Source organism: Lissotriton vulgaris, chromosome 2_1 (assembly GCF_964263255.1).
Source record: "Lissotriton vulgaris chromosome 2_1, aLisVul1.2, whole genome shotgun sequence".
Classification (NCBI taxonomy): domain Eukaryota; kingdom Metazoa; phylum Chordata; class Amphibia; order Caudata; family Salamandridae; genus Lissotriton; species Lissotriton vulgaris.
Window position 1 is genome coordinate 867,729,932 of NC_141687.1, and position 24,503 is coordinate 867,754,434.

Below are 24,503 nucleotides of genomic sequence, written 5' to 3' on the forward strand. Positions count from 1 at the left end.
ACACAAACAACAAAAATAGTGCATAGACTTGTGATCTGTAGAATACGGACAAGCACAATTTCCATACATTTGCTAGCAGTGCTATCAACCACATGACAGAGAGCACATCAAAGCCAAACACTCACACAACTACTACCACAGGCACCTCTTTGTTGCAAAATTACCTTTATTCTCAAAGCTCAAATTGCATTTTACCCTTCACTGACGGTGGAGAGGCTCTCAACGCCTGCAGGTTATCTTGCAGAAATCTCTGCCAATAGATGTTTAACTTCAATGATAACTGAATTCAATTGATTCTTTTATCAATTGAAATTGGTATCTAGATGTCTAATTTTACAGGTAATCCTTCTCTACTAAACACATTCACCAGAAAGTGAATCACAACTTTCATAATTAGGGTCTGACTTAGAGTTTGATGGACTGGTTACTCCGTCAGAAACATGACAAATATCCTGTCAGACTTATTACAAGAACATTATATCCTATAGCACATAGCACCTGTAATGAAGTAGATGGGATATCATTCACTATTGTGACAGAGCAACCCGTCCGCCAAAATCTAAATTAGGCCTGTCATCACCCTCAATTCAGGCCACTTAAAAACACACTGCATCAGTACAATCACATCACAAACTGTTGGGCTCCAAGGTCAAATTAGCATAGAATCCAGATGCTAGGCCTGCCTTGTCCCAGCTATATGTGTATAAAGCAAAATTAATGAATGTCTGTGTAGTAAAGAAAGAATGCTGAGAAAAGGCGATGGGAAGGAGAGAAAAAAACAAAGCTAGACCAGGACACCCTTGATGTTGTCTCAGACTGATTCTTAGGGTAACCAGTTTGTATTGACTAGGGTTTCACTGAGAGGACGCAACCTATTAACAGAATAAAGGAATAAGTAGCATACAGTTTTAATGTAGATATCAATTTCAATTTTGCGTAGCCCTCTCTTTCAAACAATGGAATCATATATAGAATGTAATGCTTACCCTGAGTATGAGGAAGACGTACAGTAAACCTAGGGAAGAAGGATGGCACACATCATCGACCCAAACCCCAAGCTGAAGGACTTTGTAATGAGAGCGGCTGGGGAGCAGGAGAGGTCTGTCAAAAGGAAGGCTGTAGGGCAGGATCTGATTTCAGCATCAAACGGGTCCAACCGAATGAGGAGGAACCACCATTTTTCCCTGACTACTAAAGAACTTGAGAAGGGAAGAAGCCAAAGCCAACACAACCAACAGGCACTCGTCCTTTAGGCCTTCAGAGCCCTGTCAATCTGTGAAAGTCTGCATTGCACAAACTGATCCTGGGTACCCCGTGCGTCAACGGTTTAACATCTCAACCACCAGGGACTTAGGGATGATTTGCAGGCCATTGGTTTATTAAAAATACTAATTGGCCCAACACATACGACTGACCATACCCATGACCTATTATTTACTACATATAATAAACATTGGCCGATTTGTTGGCTACCCTTCCACAGACTTATCATTCACTATCTATTACAGTTTTCACCCAGATTTGACCCTATCCCATCAGAACCCTGGAGTGCTACTGTTCCCAAATATAGAGCATGGAAGAGAGTCAACATGAGTAATCTATTGGAAAATTGTAATTTGTCCACTATAAACAACATAGGCAATATTAACTTTGGAATCTGGGGGACCTAGATATACTAGCGCCACTGCACACAACCGGACAGGACAGACGTACAGTAACAGCTAAATGGTACACTGCTGAATCAAAAGAGTGTACATGTGAGTGCAAATGTCTGTACTGGTAAGGTACTACTCCTAACTAGAAAGAGATAAAGTAGTCTTCAAACTCAGCTTTAATGGCTATCATAAAATGCTTTACCTAGCCCGCCGGGAGTAGTATGCTCAGTGAGAAGAGTTAAAACTCCTCTAATTAAATCTTTAGTTACCCCTCAGCTTGTGAGCTCTATTCTTATCTGTCTATATATTTGAAACATAAAATCAATAAATCATAATTTACTTAACTTTGCCACACAGCCTATTCTTGACTCTCCTCCTTTGGAGATGGACAAGTCACACCCTATACAGTAGGTATATTTCTGGTCTCATCGTGATCCAGGGACATAGACACAGGGGGCATTTGAGGGCCGGGTCAGCCGATATTAATCTTTGCATCAGCCACCAAATGACCTAAACAGCTGGCACAGTATTTATCTCAAACTATGGGGCACATTACGATCGCGGACGGACTTGCGTCCGTCCGCGAGCCCTGAGTAGGAGGGAACGTCCGCATGGGCTGCGGCGTTCCCTCCTGTGCAATTAGGATGTGACCGCCACCCTGGCGGTCACATCCTCTATGTTTAACATTGCGGCGGGTGCGGCTTCAAGCTGCACCCGCCGCAATGTTAAAAATGCATACATTGCATTTGTATGCAGAGAGCGGCAGGCACCGCGTGGTGTCTGCCGATTTCTGCATACAAATGCAGGGGGTACCATAGGTACCCCCCATGTGTACTCCCCACACCGCCTTCACCCAGGGGGGCCGCTACGGGCCCCCGAGGTGAAGATCCGTATGCTTTTCCACGGCGGAGAACCCGCCGCGGAAAAGCATTTTTTGCCAGCCATCCTAATATGTCTGGCGGTGTCTGAGAGACACCGCCACCATATTAGGGCTTTTCCGCCGCGGTTGTAAGCCAACATCGGCGGAAAAGCGGCGGACTGAAACCAAGACGCACCAGCCATCCTAATGTGGCGGTGGGTCTTTGGTGGGTCCGCAGAGGATTTTCCGCATCCTCCGGCCATCATAATCGGCGCCTTAGTGCGGAGGCGCAGGTGTGGACGGTGCTGCAGTACCACCAAAAACGCCAAGCTGGAGCAATACAAATAACTTTAAGTCTTGCTTTAAGCTTGTCACATTTTCTGTGCATTCAAAGACGAAGGTCAAATGTCAGCATGTGTCTTCTGGAAATTGCTGCTTATTCTTTTAGCATAGAGCTGTTGTTTACTTGTCTTTCGCTGACTGCAAAGTGAAAGAACTTTAAAATGTAAACCATGTGCCAATCTCAGGGGAGTACAGAGAGCAGGAAAAGAAAGACTGTAAGGTGTCATTTTTTTCTAATACACAACAAACTTTAAACACCAAGCAGTTAAGAAAGTATAAATGAAGTACATTTTGGTTTGCAATTCTGATGTGTGATGGATAGAAATGTTTCAATAGGATCAATGCAAATCTTGGTAATATATAAATTATAAACATTGTATTGTATTGCAACATCTGTATAGCACTTACTAGCCCTATGTGGGGCACTGAAGCACCTACCTACATGGGCAGCAGGTTACGCCATATAGGCTGAGTGGTTGGAAGGGTATTGCCTTTGTTTTGTGATCCTATGTAGGAAGAGTTTCCAAGTAGTGTGTGATGAGCACCAAAGTGTGGTTATGGTGTTATGGGTCACAGAGCATAGCAGCATGGTGGAGATGTGTGAGACACAGATGCATAGTATATGGTTTCCAGAATGCTGGCATCTTTTAACAGCTCTGCAGGTCCCGTAATGGTATTTCTTATGAGTGTAGTCTGCTAGAAAAGTTACTACACTGAGTTGTCAAGTCAGACATTCTATGCATTGTTGTGGGCCTGGGCAGACATGACTGTAGGGAGAAGAAAGTGGAGGCATCTGCTGGGATGGGCATTGTTACTATCATCCCATATCTGAGTGTCATTGTGAGATGTAAAGAAGGGGCCATAGTGAAAAGATATTTGGCACCTCCATTTGTGGACTAGATTAAAGTCTTCATATTGACCATCAGGGTATGGCAGATCTCTTCAGTTATTTCATGCCTGTTCATTTGATAAATGTTGGTTCATTGGCTGCACAGTACTGGGGATGGACAACCCTTGTAGCAGATATGTCTTATGTGAAGGTAAGATGTGTACATTATAGTTGGCTGCTGAACGCTGAGCTTGAGGGTAATAGTATTAGTGTGGGCCAGAAAAGTTATATACAAAATTACATAACTGTGTAATACCCCATGGAACCATAGGGCAGCACTCCTTAACTTACCTGCCTATCAAAAGTAGTTTGCTGTTTGGGTTGTTTCCAATCTGTGGATTGTAAGCTGAAGATTGAGTTTGAGAGTGCGACTGTCTTTCCCGATTCTTTTGCCAGGATGGAATCAGACTTGTTTTCAACTGTCTTCTGATGAACAAGTTACTTACCTTCGGTAACGCTTTTTCTGGTAGATACTATATCTGCCTGTGGATTCCTCACCTTGTGAATATCCCCCTTGCGTCAGCAACGTTCGGAAATTTTCTTCGTAGCACGCCGTCGTGGGCGACGTCACAGGAGCACGGCATCGAGCGCGACTCCGTCTGACGTCACCGACCCCATATTAGGCCCACGCCGGCGTGATGACGTCAGTTCCGCCCTTTTTTCCGTGCCTTCGAGGCACACGGACGGACCAACGATAGCAAATATGCAAATATACAATGTACACAGTACAAATAGAACCAAATCAATACAACAGTATTATAATCATATATACAGAAAGACCAGGTATAGCAGAGTAGACAAACGGGGAGGCGGGTGGGTCAGTGAGGAATCTACAGGCAGATATAGTATCTACCAGAAAAAGCGTTACCGAAGGTAAGTAACTTGTTCTTCTGATAGATACATCTGCCGTGTGGATTCCTCACCTTGTGAATAGATTCCCACAGCAGTCCCCACTCCCGGAGGAGGGTGTCTACTCTGCTACACCAGGAAGTCTTGGAGGACAGAACGCGCGAAGTGGCCATCCCTCCTCACCTCGGTATCTAAGCAGTAATGCTTCGCGAAAGTGTGGAGGGAGGCCCAAGTCGCGGCCCTGCAAATATCCTCAACAGGCACACCCCTAGACAAAGCAGATGTTGCAGACTTTGCTCTAGTTGAATGAGCTCTAATACCCTCAGGAGGGTCCTTACCCGCAAGGGAGTAGCAGATCTTGATGCACAGGATTATCCATCTGGAAAGAGTGCGCTTGTGCACCGCTCTGCCCTTCTTGCAGCCAGCAAAGCCAACAAAGAGCTGGTCGTCCATCCGGAAGTCCTTAGTCCTGTCCAGATAGAAGGACACCGCCCGCTTAGGGTCCAGGCGATGCAGTCTCTCTTCCTCCTTAGACGGGTGAGGGGGAGGATAGAAGGTAGGAAGGGTAATGGACTGCCCAAGATGGAAAGGAGTCACCACCTTAGGCAGAAAAGCAGCCCTGGTCCTAAGAACCATCCTTTCTGCATGAATGGTCAGGAACGGGGGTTTGGAACTTAGAGCTTGAAGCTCACTTACCCTCCTTGCCGAGGTGATTGCAACGAGGAAAATAGTTTTAAAAGAGAGAAGCCTCAATGGACACTTGTGCAAGGGTTCAAAGGGAGAACCCATTAAAAAGGTCAGCACAAGATTCAAATCCCAATGAGGAATAATAAAAGGGGTAGGAGGAAACAAATTCACAAGACCCCTCAAAAATCTCACAACCACCGGAGACTTAAAGAGAGAAGGCTGATCCGGCAAACATAGAAACGCCGATAAGGCCGAAAGATAACCCTTGACCGTGGACACAGCCAAACCTTGCTGCGCCAGATAAAGGGCAAACTGTAAAATATTAGACAAATGAGCCCTCAAAGGGTCAATATCCCTCTCCCTGCACCAAGAAACAAATTTTGTCCACCTATAGGAGTAAATGGACTTAGTGGTGTCACGCCTGGCAGAGAGAATGACATCCACCACCTCATGAGGGAGAGAAAAAGAACTCAAGTTGCCCCGTTCAATCTCCAGGCATGAAGGTGTAATGTCTGGAGGTGGGGGTGTAGAACCTGCCCCTCCAACTGAGAGAGGAGGTCTGCCCTGTGAGGGAGACGGAGCGGCGGGTGAGAGGATAGGTGGAGTAGGTCCGAATACCACACCCTTCTCGGCCAATCCGGGGCGACCAATATGACTTGGGCCCGGTCTTGACGAATCTTCCTCAGAACTCGAGGAATCAAAGGTATGGGGGGAAACGCGTAAAGGAGTCGATCTCCCCAACTCAACTGAAACGCGTCCCCCAATGCTCCTTGCATCGGATACTGGAGACTGCAGAATGAAGGGCAGTGAGCATTCTCGTGAGTGGCGAACAGGTCCACCCGAGGAGTCCCCCACATCTGAAAGATGTTGCGAACAACCTCCGGGTGAAGCCTCCACTCGTGGTCGGCAGAAAACTGCCGACTGAGACTGTCCGCACGCACGTTCAGAACCCCGGCCAGATGATTTGCCACCAGACAAATCTGATGGCCCTGAACCCAGGACCAGAGACGCAGAGCCTCTCTGCAGAGACACTGCAACCCTACTCCTCCCTGCTTGTTGATGTACCACATCGCAGTCGTGTTGTCCGTTAGGACCTGGACCGAACGACCGCGAAGGGAAGGGAGAAAGGCCTTGAGCGCCAAACGTATCGCCCTCAATTCCAGAAGGTTGATGTGAAACAACCTTTCTTCCGGAGACCAAAGACCCTTGACCTCCAGGTCTCCCAGATGAGCACCCCACCCGAGAGTGGATGCATCCGATATCACTGTGGCCACTGATGGAGGTAGCTGAAAAGGCTTTCCCTGTGACAGATTGCCTTCCACGCCCCACCAGGACAGGTCCGCTGCAGCTTCTCTGGAGATCCTCACTGACTCCCTGAGATCCCCGTTGTGTTGATACCACTGCCTGCGGAGGCACCACTGGAGTGCCCTCATGTGCCAGCGTGCATGACTGACCAACAGAATGCAAGAAGCCATCAGACCGAGCAGACGAAGGACCTTCAGGACTGGAACAACCGCTCCATTGAAGAATAAAGGAATCATTTCCTGAATGTCGCGAATCCTTTGAGGTGGAGGGAATGCACGACATACAGAAGTGTCCAGTACCGCACCTATGAACAGGTTGCGCTGGGAGGGCACCAGGTGAGATTTGGGTACGTTTATCGAAAAACCCAACCTGTGTAACAACTGAGTTGTCTCCTGCAGATGATGGAGCACCATCTCCGGCGACTCTGCTTTGATCAGCCAGTCGTCTAGATAAGGGAATACAGGGATCCCTGACCTCCTGAGATGCGCCGCCACCACCGCCATCACCTTGGTGAAAACTCGAGGCGCAGTAGTAAGTCCAAACGGGAGGACCGCAAACTGATAGTGCTGCGATCCCACCGTAAAACGGAGATACTTCCTGTGCGACTTCAGGATTGGGATGTGAAAATACGCATCCTGCAAGTCCATCGACACCATCCAGTCTTCTTCCATCAGCGCCAGAAGAACCTGAGCAAGGGTGAGCATTTTGAACTTCTCCTGTTTGAGATAGAGGTTCAAAATCCTGAGATCCAGGATAGGCCGAAGTCTGTCATCCTTCTTGGGAATCAAGAAATACCGGGAGTAGCACCCTTGACCCCTCTCCTGCTCTGGAACCACCTCTATCGCTCCCTTTCGAAACAGAGCCAGGACTTCTTCCTGCAGGAGAAGCAGGTGGTCCTCCGAGCAATAACCTTGGCAAGGAGGGTAATTGGGAGGGAACTCCTGAAAAGGAAGCGCATACAAATTCTCTACGAGATTGAGAACCCAAAGATCTGATGTAACCGATTCCCAATCTCGTAGAAAGTGAGTAAGCCGACCCCCTACTGGCCCTACATGATCCAGAATGGTGGATCTAGGGCTGCTTTGCTGATGCGGGTGGGGGTTGGGCATTATTGGAGGAAGTGGAGGGAGAGGAGACTTGGCGTCCACGTCCACGACCCCTCTGTCTACCTCTATAGGATTTATATAGAGGGTTCTGCTGCTGCTGCTGTTGTTGGCCCTGCTTGAAGGGACGAAAAGAAGATTTACCAAATCCCTTGAATTTTCTAGCTGCAGACCCTCTCATCTGCAGACCCAACGATCTCGCAGTGGCACGGCTGTCTTTAAACCTTTCCAAGGCCACATCTGCCTTCTTACCAAAAAGGCCAGATCCTTCAAAGGGTAAGTCCAACAAAGTAGATTGTACATCCGCTGAGAAATCAGATGACTTCAACCATGCGGCTCTCCTAGTTGCAATGGATGAGCCCATAATTCTAGCAACTGAATCCACAGTGTCCATGCCACTTTGGATGACCATGCGGGCCTCAGCCTGAGTGTCAGAGATGACTTCATTAAAGTTTTTCCTATCCTCCTCAGGAAGTTTTGGTGACAATTGCTTCACTGAGTCCATCAGCGCGTGCACATATCTACCTAAAAGGCAAGTAGCATTTGACGACTTTAGAGCCATGCTTCCAGAAGAGAAAGTCTTCTTCGCAGCCTGATCCAATTTCTTAGACTCTTTGTCAGCAGGCACTTGAGGGAATGAGCCTGCCGCCCTATTAGAACAAGCCGCCTGAACCACAAGACTTTCCGGAGACGGATGCGTAGAAAGAAATGCAGGGTCATCAGGAGCCACCCTATAGCGCCTTGCAATAACCCTTGAAACTGCAGGAGCAGACAACGGCCTCTTCCAAATTTCCTTAATTGGATCTGACAAGGCATCAGTAAACGGCAAAGTTGGCTCCACAATTGAAGATGGAGAATGCAGGACTTCCGTGAGAATGTTGGGCTTGTACTCCACTGTGGGCAGCTTTAAGTTAAGAAGGTCAGCAGCCTTCCTAATAACTACGTGATAAGGAGCCACGTCCCTTGAAGGTGCATCAGAAGTCGAAGGCAGACCCCACTCGGGAGAGAGTTCCAGACCACTAGCATCCCGAAGCTCTTCGAAGTCATCACCATGATCAGGAAGCTCGCCTTCTTCCACATCTGAACTCTCATCATCCTTTTGCTCGAGAAGACGCTGAGCTCTTCGCCTCGACCACTCCATTCGAATCGAAGTCGACGGATCTGGTAACGACTCCGACGGAGCCGGTTCCGACGTCGCTCGAGGAACCGAAGCAGGAGGACGAGAGTCAAGAACAGGTGTGGCACCTCGATCTCGACTGCGAGGTCGATCCGGAGTCGGCGAAGCCGCATGCGGAGTCGAGGACCTCGGTGGAGCCGTACCGAGCCAAGGTGAAAGAGGCGCCGGCATGAAAGGCATAAATGGAGCAGGGGCATACGACTGAGGAATACCCAGGTTGTACGATAACGGACCCATGGGGCCACCAGGCGCTCCAGCGGGGTACATCGCCCTAGAATAAACTCCAAACATCGCATTGAGAAAATGCGAGGGATCCTGCCCAGGACCAGGAAAGGAAGGGTACGGACCTACCGGATGTTGCAATGGAGGCCGACCCGACACATCCTCACCCTGACCTTCTGGATTCACAGGAGTCTCCGCCGAAGCCGGTTCTTGAGTCACCTCCTCTTCTTCATGCTCTGAGGAAACCGGCTCCGGGTCCGGCTCCGGCTCCGGCTCCGGCGCCGGAGAACCCACTCTTGACAAAGCAGGTGAAGGAGAGACAAAGTCCTTACGGTGTTTGTGAGACTTTCTCTTCGAGTCAGAGGAATCCTTCCCCGAATGATGTCTCGAACTGTGCTTCCTCCTCTTATGCTTTCTCCTCGAAGAGCTCGAAGCATGCCCGGAAGCCGACTTAGATCTAGACCTAGACCTTTCTCTGGACTTCGACTTCGCCTTGGACCTCGAGTCATCTCCAGACCTCGAACCCGCTCTGGACCTCGACGCCGATCTCGACCTCGACCGAGACCTATGCTTCGACTTCGATCTCCGTGACGTTGATCTCGAAAGTCGCCCAGAGTCCTTTTTCACCTTCGCCAAGAGCAACTTTGCTTCACGCTCCCGAAGCGCCTTCGGATTCATCTTAAAACAGGACTCGCAGTTCTTGACGTCGTGGCCCGATCCAAGACACCACAAACAATCCTTATGTGGGTCAGTGATAGACATCATGCGGGCACAAGACCTACATGGCTTGAAGCCTGTTTTCCTCGACGACATCTCCGGAGAAGAACAAAGTCGCAAGAAAGAAACAGTGACAAATAATAGTCAGAAAGATACTAGGTATCGCTGAAGATCCCGAAAACCGTTAGCGTCGGAGACGCAGAAAAAAGGGAACTGACGTCATCACGCCGGCGTGGGCCTAATATGGGGTCGGTGACGTCAGACGGAGTCGCGCGCGATGCCGTGCTCCTGTGACGTCGCCCACGACGGCGTGCTACGAAGAAAATTTCCGAACGTTGCTGACGCAAGGGGGATATTCACAAGGTGAGGAATCCACACGGCAGATGTATCTATCAGAAATATATATATATATATATACATATATATATATATATATATATATATATATATATATATATATATACATATATATATATATATATATATATATACACACACACACACACACACACACACACACACACACACACACACACACACCTGGGTACTTCATTATGCTGGCTGGTAGTGAATTCCAGAGCTTAAGGGCTTGTACTAAGAAAGCGGTGCCTGCTGTGGATGTCTGACGGTAAGGTAGTATGAAGATAAGTGGTGCAAGCCCGGAGCGCAGTGTCCTGTTTTGTTTACATTTTTTGAACCTAACATGTAGGTATAGCAGTCCATTCCTTGGAATCTCTGTGGCCAATGCAAAGAGCCTTGAACATTTCCCTTCCAGCTATAGGATGCCAGTGGAGTGATAGCAAGACTGGATAAATGTGTTGTCTTGAGAGAAAGCAGAGAAGAAGTCTCGCAGCAGCATTTTGGAAGAGTTGTATTTTGTGTACGATTAATGAGTGTGTTCCAAGATATATGCTGTTAGCACAGTCAAGTTTGGAGATTACGAGCATGAGAATGGCTAGCACTTTCTTTTGGAATCCAAGTTACGGGAAAATGCGGCATAGTGTTTTCATTGTTTAGAAGGCACTCTATATGATGTTGTTAAGATATGGTATAAAGTATAGGTCTGAATTCTGAGTTTCTGACTTCTCTTTTTATTGTTTGATGGCCCTCATTTTCCTTAGACCATATGGCAGAAGACTGGCATATTTGCCATTGTCTGCAGGTCATATTCTCAGCATTTGCAGTATTGAGCTTTAGTTGGTTATTTATCATCAATGTATTTATGGCTCAAAGGCAATCAGCAAGTTTTACATTTTAGAGGTCTTCCATGTCGTCCATTAAAAATTTTTTTTAAATAAAATCGGTGTCATCTGCATAGTTGCAACAGGTGAAGTTTAATGGTTCAATCAGGTTTAGTAATGGGTTTAGGTAGACGTTGAATAATAGAGGGGATATGATTGACTCATGAGGGACGCCACAGTGTTGCATGTGAGGAGCTGATCTGAAATGAGGTGCACACACTAATAGTTCCAGGGCTGGACTGTGAACAGACACCGGCCCTGGCAAACTGCTCAGCTGCCCCTCTCTGGGGTGAGGGGGAGTGCAGCTGAGCAGTTTGTGAGGGCAGGTTACGGTCGATTTTGTTACCGGGGGCCGATATTGCCGATCCCCGGTAACAAAAACGGCCCCCAGGGGCCCAAAACCTGCCCCCACCCTAGCAGCCAACCGGGGAAACGCCTGGTGCCCTCCTTGGTCAGTCCGGCCCTGAATAGTTTGTAGTCACAGCTGAGAGACTTAGAATTCAATGACATCAGCTGAACTTCCTTCTCACCTTTCACATATGGTGTGCCTAATAAGAAATTGCTGTGCTAAGATTCTACAACAGTGCAGGATATTGAGTCATGGTATTCTTAAGCCATCAACTTTAATCACCTTTCCTATTCCTGATACATACGTGTTTGTCACTATCTAAGCCTATCAGCAATTCAGAGCCTATTTCCAATCAAGTAATATCTAGATTCCAATATGGCATAGTGCATTGATTAACTGGTTTGTCTGGGGAGGAGTCACTGACATTTTCCTGGCATTGCTCCAGCCTACAGCCTTTTTAGGGGCAATGGCCTGTTGTGTATGACCAGCTCCCTCACAAGGGTGGAGGAGCGCTGCCCCACTGCTTTTCAGCACTGCAAAACAGGAACATTTTTATTATAATAGCAATATGTTATTATCATTTTATTTTTTTATGCTTAGGCAGTTTTGCGGGGCATGGCTGGGCTGAACAGAGCAGAGGAGTGGTGGCTGCACTTTAAGTGCGCATGACTGTTTGTCCAGCTGTCTTGGGCGGGAAAAACGGACATGCGCACTTTGCATGTTCTCCACCAGTTGTATTATACAGCCTGGGTGGAGAACATGCCCAGCCTTAAGTCTCTGTCTGAGCACCGAACCACAGTGCACAGACCAATCACAATTCTGCAATTCAGCATTGTGATTGGCTTTGGGGAACCTGCGTGCTTCCTGTTCACACAAGGCAGAGGGTGGAGAAGACAGAGGAGAGGCAGCGGCCGGCAAGCAGGTAAATGCCCCACTACCACTGCCCGGGTGCAGCCACCACTCCGGTTGGGGAATATAGCCTTGTGAGAAATGATATTTGCTCTAGAGATCTTTACTTTATTGCAGAAGTCAGATCGTTTTTTATGTTACTTTACTTACTGCAAAGGGCTGTAAATAACTCAACTAGCAGCAGTGTAAATTTGAAATGATCCAATATAGTCTGTCATGTCACAAAGGGATGCTATACATGCTAACTTTCAAAAATGGTTTAATGCCTAGATAACCCTGCCAATGATTCACCTCCATGAACCAAATATTGTGGAAACCATAATCCGGGCATTTAAGGCTGAAAACATTTTATAATTGACCTCTATCGACATCTCCGCACAACATCAACTGATATTTTCATATTTTAATATATTGAAATCTAAGATTTGTGTAGTGTGAACGTGCTTTTTGAAATGTATGGACGCCTCAGAAATTCTGCTCTATCTTTAACTAATTTATGGCCATGGCAAATGAACTGCTGTTATGAGGTCATATGTAATTAATGTACAAAATGCATAATACTTAGTAAACATGCGGGGTTACTGTTTTTATTGGGAGAAGTGTTAGAATGCTGGGTGCTAGAAATGTTATGGGTTCTCACAGATTCTGGAATTTTCCTTCACATAAATATGAGGAACATCTGCGATTTAGCCACAGTTTATTGTTGGCAGGGCATTCAGTGTAAGAAAAAGTATTGGAATCCGTGCAAGTCACACCACCCTAGTTGCCCTGTTTTCAGAAATGTCTGGACCTGGCAGGTTTCCCTGGGTGCTGTCCAAGTCCTAGCCTCAATACAACAACTACTCACATTATGAGAATGGGTCAATGTGCAGGGCAACATCTTGCTGTTTCATTGTTCGGTTTTGGAACCTTTCCTTTTGCATGTGATAGCCCAGCCAAAGAAGCGGGCACTATTGTTATCGGAAGTGTCAGAATGTTGTGTGATAGGACATTTTTGGATCCCTGACGAATCCATTAGTGCAGTTTGCTTTCACTTTTATTTTGTTATGATGTTAGAATGCACAGTATGCTTAGCAGTACAGAAAAATCACAAAACATCAAACTCTGGACTCAAGGGAAGCATTTACCTCATGTCCCAAGTTTTATTTTGGAAAAAACTAATTCTGGTGTTTTTAGCAGAAACATTTCCAATCTAGTACTGTAGATGACCTATCGTAGTTCACCGCACAGTGAAGGTAGAGCAGTAGGAGTCAAACCGGTCGTCCTCTGCTCAAAAGTGGTAAAAACGCACCAAATCCTTGCAACCTGATGTCCTGTTAAACAATAATGGACAAACAAGCTGAAGGGGTATGTTGGCCATATTTCACTAACTTCTTTGTTCCATGATCATAACAGACTTCTCCAGTTTCAGAATGCCCCTAGGACAGTAGGCTGACAAGACTGGGGAACAGCGAAAAGCATAGGGGCCAGCGAAAGGTGGCAGTGGCTGCTCATGGCCATGCACAGCCAAGAAGAGTTTCAGTTGCTGTACATGGTCTATGAAGAAAAAGACCAGAGAGAGAATAAAAATATATTGGGAAGTATAGAGTAGAGAGACGAAGTTCTAGAAAAGGAGCAGAGAAAAAGAAAGAAAAGTAAATAGAAAAAACACAAGAGGGAGAGAATAACAAACAGGAAAGGGAAGATAGACAGATGTAGCAGCAAAAAGAAAGGGGTAGTGTGGAAAAGGGTGAGAGATGCAATTGTGACAGAGATTAGGAGATGAGACAAAGTAAAGTAGATCCTCAGGGAGCAAAATGGGAGCTAGACACCGGAAAAAGAAGGTGTTTGGAAATGTTATGTGGAATTTATAACTTGTCATGCTTTGGCCAATACAGCTGGCCCAAAGTGATTTCAATGCACAATGTTGCACTTAGTGTCAAAAAAGGATGCTAGAGTAAGATCCAAAAATGTCCTTGCATTTTTGAAGTTTTACTAAAGTGCAGCCATTCTTACTTGATTCATATTGCTTTTTACAAATTGCTTAACAATGGCAGCCCCCGTTATTTGTTACTAAATGCTCTTGGTGACAAGTGCTGACGCCTTACCTTTAGTGCATAGCAGTCATGTCTACATCTGCTGGTATAGAAACTGGAAAGTACAACCTACCTGCTGGGAAGTCCAAAGTGTATTATGGAGTTGACTTGGCTTCCTAGTGTACTTTTAAATGAGGCAGCTCTTAACAGTTTCATAACACCAAGCTTGACTTATCTGTGCATGTACTAATGCAGAACAATACCCTTGCAAGTAATTGGTTTCCATTTCTATGACACATGACAGGCTTCCATGATTTCAACATTCACCACTCAGAAAAGTACATCCTCATCGAAGCAACATTAGCCACATAGAGAGTGCCACCTGAGGAGTGTATGCAAGGAGCCTACTGGATGTAAAAGAGAGGAGGAAGTTCACATTTCTAGAAGTGAAGAACTTTGTAGGAAACAAATGGGAAGTACCATGCAAGCAGCAGCAAAGAGAGTGACTACCACAGACCAGGATTCTAGATGCAAACAGTGAAACCACCAATCAGAGCCTTAGAAGCTGTGCTGCTGCATGCCCACCCATGGCTCCTTTTACTGGAAGAGGAACTAATGCACTCATCTAGGCCACAGACCTAAAATGGACCTTTTCCAAGCTGCTGTAGGCATAACATATTTAAAACACACTGTTCGTCACTAATTTCTCAAAATGTCCTTGATGAATATGCTCCTAGTACTCTGTAAAATTATTTTAAATTAGTGGGAGGTTGAATGAAAACTTAACTTATGAAGTTGGGCATAATAAGTATACTCCACACTTTACTAAGCAGGTGAAGCTTCCTAACTTTACTTGAGATAAAGTTTATCCCTTCAGGCATTCCTGGTGTGAAGATTACCTGATGCAGCATGTCCCAGGTAGGACATTGTCCAGCTCAAAAATATTGAGTGCTGAGACTGCACATCTACCACTTGAGGTAAGAGGTTTGGGAGAGCAATGAGCTGAGGCCTGCTTTTTTTTAAAAACAAGAAGTTTATAAGATTTGCATTTCACAAAAGTTGAACAGTTTATAAACTACACAAAGTTGGTAGTTAGCCAACTTCACAACTGTGCATTCCTCTAATTCAAATCCCATATAATCGAAAGGATTTAAAGTTAGGTTGTGGAAAGCTGACTGAGTGTGCTTTAAATATCCACATATTAATTCACATAGAGTCACACAGTGTGCATTCCGAATATCAATACCAGAATTTCACTGGCACAGAATATCAAGGAAAGAATAGCAAACCCAAATTATTGATAAGTACGTAAGTATGTATTTTCTATTTCTTACTCCACATTTTGTTTATATATATATATATATATATATATATATATATATATATATATATATATATATATATATATATATATTTTTTTTTTTTTTTTTTTTCACGGTACGTGGATGTAGAGTGAGAAGTAGTAAATCTATTTTTTCTAAAGTGCATATACATTTTGGATAATCTGTTCTCGATATTTATACAAAGATATTCTGGGGGTCAATATTTAGAAATACCATAAATCAGACAAGTAAAAATAAGCACAAAAAGTATACTGTGCTCTAAAACCTTTGATAGTGTGTACCTCTTACCTACAAGTATTTAGGAAAGAATGCACATATAGGGCCTCATCATGATGTCGGTCGGAAAGCATTCCGACTGACTCCTTGCCGGAATCGGTTCAGACCAACTCGGGTTCGGCGAGTCGACCGATTACGATGTTTCCGAAGTTCGGTCGGACTCCCATTGACTTCAATGGGAGCCTGTGTTCCAACCGACAACACAGGCTCCCATTGAAAAAAGGGGTGGTTACGAAAAACCTTGCACCCTCTCACATGCACCCCATGGTGCCTGCCACACTGTGCATGGTTGTACAGAGGGGTCCGATGGGTACCCCCACTGGCCCCAACCGGAGGCCCCAGGGTGAAGGGGGGCCTCAGGTTGGTTGTCAGTTTCCGACAGACGTTACGTGTCAGACAGACCGATTCAATAAGGCTATCCGAATCTAACATCGTAATACATTGGTCGGAAACGTGGTCTGTATAGCTGTGCATGGTTGTAAAGAGGGGTCCCATGGGTACCCCCACTGGCCCCAACCGAAGGCCCCCAGGTGAAGGGGGACCTCAGGTTGGTTGTCAGTTTCCGACAGATGTTAAGTGTCAGACAGACCGATTCGGTAAGGCTATCCAAATCTGACATCGTAATACATCGGTCAGAAACGTGGTCTGTAGAGCTGTACGATTCGGCTCCGACCGACTCGGAGTCTCCGAATGCCGGTCTGAACCCAGTCAGAAAGACCAAACAGTAATTTTCTATCGTAATCCGTTGGTCGTAAATGTTTCTGAGTCGGTCGGAAACATAGGTTCCAACATGGGTTAGGAAAATCCGAATGCCGTTCGGAGCCTTTCCGACCGACATCGTAATGAGGCCCATAATGCACAGCTTTAATGTATGTCATAGAGAAGAGCCATGCTGCCCTAAAAGTATACTCTTGGCTACAGGCCAGTCCTGATCTAAGCCCATATTGGTAACTCATGGCAACCCTCATGGGTCCATCTTGCCAATAATTTTAATTTCTACCTGGAACTACTGATCCCTTTCAGCGGCAGCTCCTCCGCAATGGCAGAGATGCGTCGCCCCACTGCCTGGCTCAGAACTAGCAAATGAAAAATAAAACAATGTTCTAACATCATTATATTTTTCATTTGAACCAGCGTTGTAGGGAGGGGCGGGCCAAGGCATACGAGGAGGGGAGGAGGAGGAGTGCTATGTGGACTCCTTAAGCGCGCATATGTGTTTGGCCGGCCAAAGCGCACATGAGCACATAGGTTTCTTCAGCCTGACTGCATTGAACAGTCAGGCTTGAGAAACCCCACAGACTCCCTGGTCAGAGCAGAGCATCTTTCCAGCCAGCTCAGGCCAATGCTTTCAGCAGGGGGATTGGATGGGAGTCTGTCCCTGGGGCTGGTTGGACCAGCAGGAGAATAGCAGGCATGACGTGAGAGGCGGCTGGAAGATTCAGGTGAGTTTTTTTTCTTTAAACATATTGTTACTAACACCACACAACCCGCGCTCCCCGTCCCGTGTTCCCTCCACCTACCCCACCTCCCCTTGATTGTGTCGGCTGCTAATGATCACTCTGTTAGCAGAAATGTCAACTTCACCAATGTGGCATTTTTGCTTCATGTAAGCTTCATAACAGACAACTAAATCACTTGACTGAAGACGTGCCTCACCACTCTCCAGGCATGACTGCCCAAGACCTACCTCAAGCTATAGTCTAGCAAGAATGAATTCATTCTAATCAGCAAAAATTGCAAGCACAACAAGTCTGAAGAATGGCTTGATGAAATTAACCTGGAACACCTTACCCTACAGTTTGACTGCAATTCCATGCCAAGTCCCTGGGATTTCATATAAACAGCAGCTTCAGCTTCAGCTTCAAACATACACTGCACATAAAACTAGGAACGTATGATTCTAATTCTCATTACTCCAAAAAATGAATAATTTCCTCCAGGAAATTTACTTCAAAATGACCATAAAGGCATTATTACAGTCCCACTTTGACAGAGGTAATGTCCCACTCACCATCTTTCCAGAGACCAACCTAGCCATACTGAAATGTGCATAGCCCTTGATGAGGCCCCATGCTTCATTAAAGGCCTCTTGAAGCTTGACTGGATACTATCCAAACAAAAGACCCTTGCTGTCCTCCTCTACCCATTCACATCCTTTTTAAGGTCAATGTCAGCTTCTACAAGGCAGTAAACGAAGGCACTCCCAGTGCCAGTCTAGCCATGATGGTAATTTTCAATGTAGGTCGGTGGCGTGGAGGATGGTTTTGAAGGCTCATGGCCGCTGCTGGTACCGGTTACTGTCTCTTCTACCCCCTGTAGGTTATTGCTTTCAACAGGTCGGAAATGCATTACTTATTGTGCCCACTCACTCATTATACAGCTAAGAGCAGTCTCTGAAAATGCAGTGTGTGGCATAAGCACCATGTAGCACAGACCTCGTAGTCCGATCTTGCTCCGGTACCAATGGACCTCGCACCCCTGTCCCTATGGCAGGTGCTATCGGGCAGTGGCAGAGCTAGTGTGCAAGGTGACAGTAACGCCCCTGGAGCCTCCTGCAGAGCACTAAGGCACTCCTAACCATTCACCTGTGGCCTCCTTCCATGGCCAAGACTGGTATTTATGTTTAATAATAAGCTGCCCGCTGGTCTCAGCCGCCCTTCTCTAGTGCGATTTACAGCCTGGTCACTCCCTGCCCAAGCTAGCAATCTTTTTGAGCACGGGTGAAGCCCAGCTGACAATGACCCAGCTTTCTATTTAAAACAAAACAAATGCAACTGTTTTATAACAGCTCACTGCAGTGAAGTATGCATACTATTTGTTTTTTTATTAAAACTGCGTATGTGGAGGCAACAAGACAAATATATATATATATTTTTTAACTGCCTTCGTGAAGGCAGGCAGTGGCAAGAGCATGTCTAGTGCCTACAAGCAATCCACTTGGAAGTGTACAGCGTGGGAGGTGTGGGGAGCTGCACAAGCCCAGCAGTCCTTGTGTGAGTCACCCGCTTCTCCTGGCCCCAGTGAAAATAAAAAAGTGATGGTTGGATTGCTTCAATTGACCTAATCCACTGTTAATGACTTTAGGCCGCAATCCAACCCCTGGATTTTATTTCCCACCATGCCACCCTGGAGAGAAACACTTAAATAACAATGGATTGATCGCAATCCAGAGTAATTACCAGTGGTCGAGCTTAATTCAAGCAATTCACTCTTCGCTTTCTTGTTTTCCGCTGTGCGACAATCTAAATGTGACCCTAAATGTTACGGGTATGCCCAGGCAGGGTCCTGTGCTCACTGTGCCACAGGCCTCTGTCTGCACCATACTCTCTGAGTTAAATAATGGACTGGACTGCCAGTGGCATAGCGTGGGGGGTCCACAGGGGAGGTTGCCCGGGGTGCATAATTCTTAGGGGTGCAACATTTTAATAGAAAGTATTGCACCCCACCCATAGCAAAATGGTAGCTTTTGTAGTGTGTTGCACGATGCTGGCCACTCTTGGTACAATGTTGCCCCCTGAAGTATGCTGGTAATTCTTGGCATGTGGTGGGTTTTCAATGTACAGCTGTACCCACTCCTTACACAATGGCATTAATACTTGGTGTATTGTGGTTGTCCATTCCACAATAATGTTTACCGCGGTACAATTGTGACCCTGCCACAATGATGACAATTCTTGCCATGTTATGAGCATTCAAGGATTGATGGTAACCGCACTGAGAAAATGCCAGCCTTGGCACCATGGGGGTAATTACTGACATATTTTGGGTTTCCATGGTAAGATGGTGTCCACCTTATCATAGCGATAGCGGAAATGGAAATGCTTCATATATGCTATTGTACAGAAAGGACTACGTTTTCATTTCCTACATCTGATAAACTGATGTTTGGGGACAAAATGGTTCCATTTAAACAATCTACTTATGTGTGTATTAAAATCAGCACCAAACTAACTATGAATCAACTCAGTTCTTGGCTAGGAGGAGAGTATGATAAAGCAAATGACACGACGGACAGAGAGGTGCATGGGGATTCAAGGGGAGAGTGGAATAAAAAGGGCCGGAAGATTGCACTAAGCACAACGAGTTAGACAATGTCTGTGCAACTTACAGAGTAACATTTTATTGAGCCTCGTAAAGGAAACGTTCTCTTCTTTTATAACTGTAAATACCTCCTGCTACAGCAAATTAAATCAGTGCTTAATCATCTTAGTGTATGCACCAACATTTAAAACCAGGTCAAAGGCCTCAAAGATTTTGCTTGAAAAGATTTGCGGTGGGTCATACATAAATTGATAATATTTCGAGGGCCTTGTTTCTGCACCACTGGATTTCAAGGAGTATTGTAAGATCATCATTTGATATGCTTTAAAAGATATGACATATTAGTCTATATGTTATGTTACTGTAAAAAGGACCATTTCCACCCATTTTGTTTCAAAAGTATTTTGGGAGCTACCGCCTTCGAGCCCCCAGACCTATTTTAAGTGGTAAAACTTACTTGCTCAGCACAGTCTGGGCTAATGTGGAAAATAGCGAAAAATGCTTGACTTGCTTTTGGTTCAGGGTCCAACCTGGGAATGCCAACCTACCTGGCTGATATGGGCACAGCAATAAGTGTCCCTCTGGGTCAGTGTGTCCTTATATCAAATACCCACATGTCCTACTGCCATACATGGTCAGATCTGCTTTGCACATCCATGTATTGCTACTTCATTTCAGAAAAGTGCTCAAGATCAAGCCCTTCAAATAGCACATCATTTCGGCTCACCCAGGCTCACTCTGCCGAGCCCAACTAACACACCCACACTACCTCTGTGACATTTGTACCCGCTGCTATATTTAGTTTAATTACTGCAAGCATACACCCGCCATGTTTAGGCGGCAGCATGTTTTCTTTCCTAAACTTGTTTTTTATTTTATTTATCTTGCATATGTTGTTGAGTGTGAGCATTTTTTTACAGTTGGTTCAGAGGGTGAATGCAAGAATGAGTCAGAGGATGGCTGAATGAATGAATCAGTGAAAAGATGAGTGACAGAGTTAATGCATGTATGATGACTTATTGAATGCTTAAACTCTTCAATGGCACAAAAGGCTCTTCCATTCTTAATCCACACCTATTGGAATGCCAATAGTGGCGAGTCACTTGTTGGTTATACAATATCAGTAAAATATGTCCAAAATTGTGTATCACCAGCAATGTTTTTCTCAAAATATTCAGCCCTTCTCTAACTCTAGGTATGACTTCTACTCTTTTGAAAGCTGGACAGGTCACGGCACAACCAACCCATACCTCAAACTTTCAAAACTAGATACTAGTAACTAATCTTCCCTTTCTTGGAAAATAAATAAAGACCCAGGGCCTTACTTAAAGTTTGGGAAAGGTATAATCTGTCACAAAAGTTGCAGATGTCCCGTTCGTCATATCAACATCTATATCAACCTCCTTGTTTGCCTTCAATCTGGATTCAGACTGCAAGCAGAATAGGATCTGTGAACCCGCTTGCTTCTGAAAGATGTACTGCACAATCCCGACAATGGTCAGCGCCACGTGCCATCTCGACCAGGTCAGGACATGACTGAATGCGAGACCCTCTCTTTTTCAGATCTTCTGTGGGATCCCACTGTGGCAAGATGAATCTGTCGGGTTCCCTCTCTTCTTTGCCACATGTACCCATGTGGTCAGCTGTAATAGAGAAATGATGCTGCACTAAACATGCAGATAACACTATAACTATACCTGCGAGTATCATCTGTGGTTGACCATGTCAAACTGATAACCTTCTTTAAATGCCTGGTTAATTGGGTGGTGAGATTCTCCCTTGAAAATAAACCAGCCCAAAACTGAGGTTTTCCACCTCTAGTCTATTACCTGGTCCCCCCTTCATCGCATTGCCTTACAATGCCACCACAACTGACTGCAAAAGGGTCTCAGATTGCAACAAATGGCTTTTAAAAAGCCTTTGCAGCCGTGGGAAAACGAGCATCTGCATGGCAAGGTGCAATTTCTGCCTCGGCCTCCAAAATCGTAACACTGGAGCTTGTCATGACTCACTCTGCTGTATTCCACAGGAATTCCCAGTTCTTTTCTCTCTATGGATGGTAGAAATGGTGTGCTTGGTGGCATTCCTGAAACCACTCACGCACCACTAAAGGGTATACCTACGTCTCACACTTAGGGTAAAGATATCAGATCTAATCACTCCTCTCTTGCTTCCCGTCACTTTGGGAAGCAAGGACCACATTACAAATCGACTGTATCATATTCAAGGTTCTCATTCTCTGTCAACGCTTCAACCCGCAGAACAAACTATACATCACAAGCAGTCATCACAGGGCAAAAAGCCACATAGTGAACAATAGACCACCCATAAACAAAGACAATTCGAACTCTTAACTAATCCCCCTCTCTTTTGTCCCTAGCATTGAAACTCTAAGAATATCCCACTTACTCCATTGTCTTCACAAAGCATGGAAGACTTGTCGTTTGAGCCCATAGCTACCTTTGTGAAGACCCACTAGCTATTTTACTGTTGATTGTTCTTTTCCCGTTGAGTTCTGTGGATAGGATTGCACTTTAGAATCATCTTTATAAGATCAACCAACAAACAATGGATTGAAGGCTGTGACCAGATCCCTTTTCTCAGCCCCAGCCCCGATTTGTTTTCCGCTACAATGCACTGCAAGAGTGGGCTGTGTGATTGTGTAGCGTTTGTCTGCTACTTTTCTTTGCAAACAGTTATACATGGGTGGCCCTCTGGATGCTGGTCAGTGGTCACTCACCTGTGAGCACTCTGTATGGGGTCCTCCCGGCGGGGACTCTCTGGTTCTGGTGTCCGTGGCCAGAGGCGGCTCTCCAGTTGGTGGAAGAAGGCTGAAGCAGCATAGACAGCGGTGTTGGAATCTTTGGCCTTGAGCACGTCGTAACCTCGGCTGGTCGAGGGCATGGGCGACAGATCCACACTGTGTATGCCCTCAAAGACGTCCATTTCTTTCATCGGAGACTCCTGTCTGCAGCCAAAAGACAGTTACATATCATGGAGGGGTCTACGGCCTGTGCCCAGGGAGGCAGATCAGATCTTCTTTCATGGCCAGCCCTCTAATTTCTCCTCTACTCCCCCATGTGTGTGGCCTCTTCCCTCTCCCGCTTTCAAAGCCCTTGTCCCCGGGATCTATTCTGATGGGTACACAGGCACATTATTGTAATCAAAGCTTATTTCACTGCATGGATCGAACCCCTCAAGCTCGGGTTTTTCAAGCTGGTGACTGTCCAGTGGTCAATGTATGGCAATCAAGGGCTATGAGACCTGTTTTTCTCAATCATGCCCTACCTCCCTATATTAGCCACATAATTCATGTTCTTCAATCTTAGCTCTATTCTCTGTCTTCCCTCCATGCTAGTTTGTCTCTCTGCCCCCTCGTCTTTTTTGTCATTTAGCCTTTCTCCTTCTCAAATGCTTCTCTTTCATTACACTGTGCCCCTTCGCTTCTACTTTTCCTCTCACTCCATTGTCCCTCATCACCTCTATATGTTCCCGCCTCTCCTCTCCTCTCCTGCATCAACCTTCCCCTGCCTCGCCCATACCACATTCAGTCTTCCTCATGCCCTCCTCTTCTCCTTCACTTCCATTCTCCCTCCTTCGCGTCTTCGCCCTCCTTTCCTTGCTGCGCGCTGGTTGTCGTCTCCTTGTTTGTTCACTTCTTTGCTCATCAGGTGCGCCTTTGGTCTCTATCCCGGGCCTCCTCCTGGGGCGCCCTCTGTATCCTGCCTCTCTCCTTCCTCTTCACCCTTCTCCCTCTGAGGCCCGTCTCCTCTGCCCACGTTCTTCAGCCTTCCCGTCCCAGACCTGCCCTCCCTTTCCTCGGCTGCCCTGCACGCCTCGACCTGCCTGAGCGGCCCCACTCCCCTGCTCTCTCCCAGCCTGCCGTTCCTCCAGTTTCCCTCTGTCCTCTCTGCTCTCTTCCACGCGGCAGCCTGCTCTCTCATCGACCTATTTTGCCCCCTGTCTGCTCCCGCTGCGACTTCTCTGTCCTCGACCTGCCACATTATCCCAGGCACCACCTGCCCTCGGCCGTGTCTGCTCTGCTCCCGGCCGCCTGCCAGGCCGCCTGCCCGCTCCCTGGCCGCTCTCTGTCTCCCTCTCCCTGGACCGCGCTTTCCTCGCCCCTCTCTGGGCTCCCCCACCGCACAGATTCTGCCTTCAGGCCACGGGGAGGGGGTGTGGGCGGGCAGTGGGGGTTGGAGATAACCTTTGCAATGTCGACGCTGCAACCTTAAGAGGTTGAATAAAGTTTGTTCTCTTCACGAGAGGATAAACTTTATCTCCTTAAGCTCTATAATTATTAACTTCCGTAGCCGTACGTCCTCTGTGCTCAGCAGCACAGGATTCTGAGTGAGCGCGAGGCGGCGGAAGGAACGAGCACGAGGACTTAGCTCTAGTGTGTACACAGCTGCTTTTATGTGATGGTTCTTAGCTTACAAAAAATACATCTAGCGCCTCGCTTTCCACATATACAACAATTGGCACATTAATTAAAATACACTCTCTCCCTCTCGTATCCTCGTT

At 46.2% G+C, this 24,503-nt stretch overlaps 1 protein-coding gene across 8 annotated transcripts in view; it reads right to left on the minus strand.

Annotated features, from left to right (window-relative positions):
- Positions 1 to 24,133, minus strand: part of LOC147731318 (guanine nucleotide exchange factor for Rab-3A-like) — a 269,847-nt gene extending 245,714 nt beyond the window's left edge. For 2 of the 8 annotated variants that reach the window (XM_086956359.1, XM_086956357.1), the window contains exon 1: positions 22,720 to 23,487. In XM_086956359.1, the coding sequence (XP_086812485.1) occupies positions 22,720 to 22,934 (215 nt within the window). In that variant the 5' untranslated portion in view covers positions 22,935 to 23,487. Of the gene's footprint in view, positions 1 to 22,719; positions 23,488 to 23,521 lie in introns of those variants that run through there. The other 6 variants (XM_086956361.1, XM_086956368.1, XM_086956362.1 and 3 more) reach the window with 6 other exon arrangements.
- Between the last annotated feature and the right edge of the window lie 370 nt (positions 24,134 to 24,503).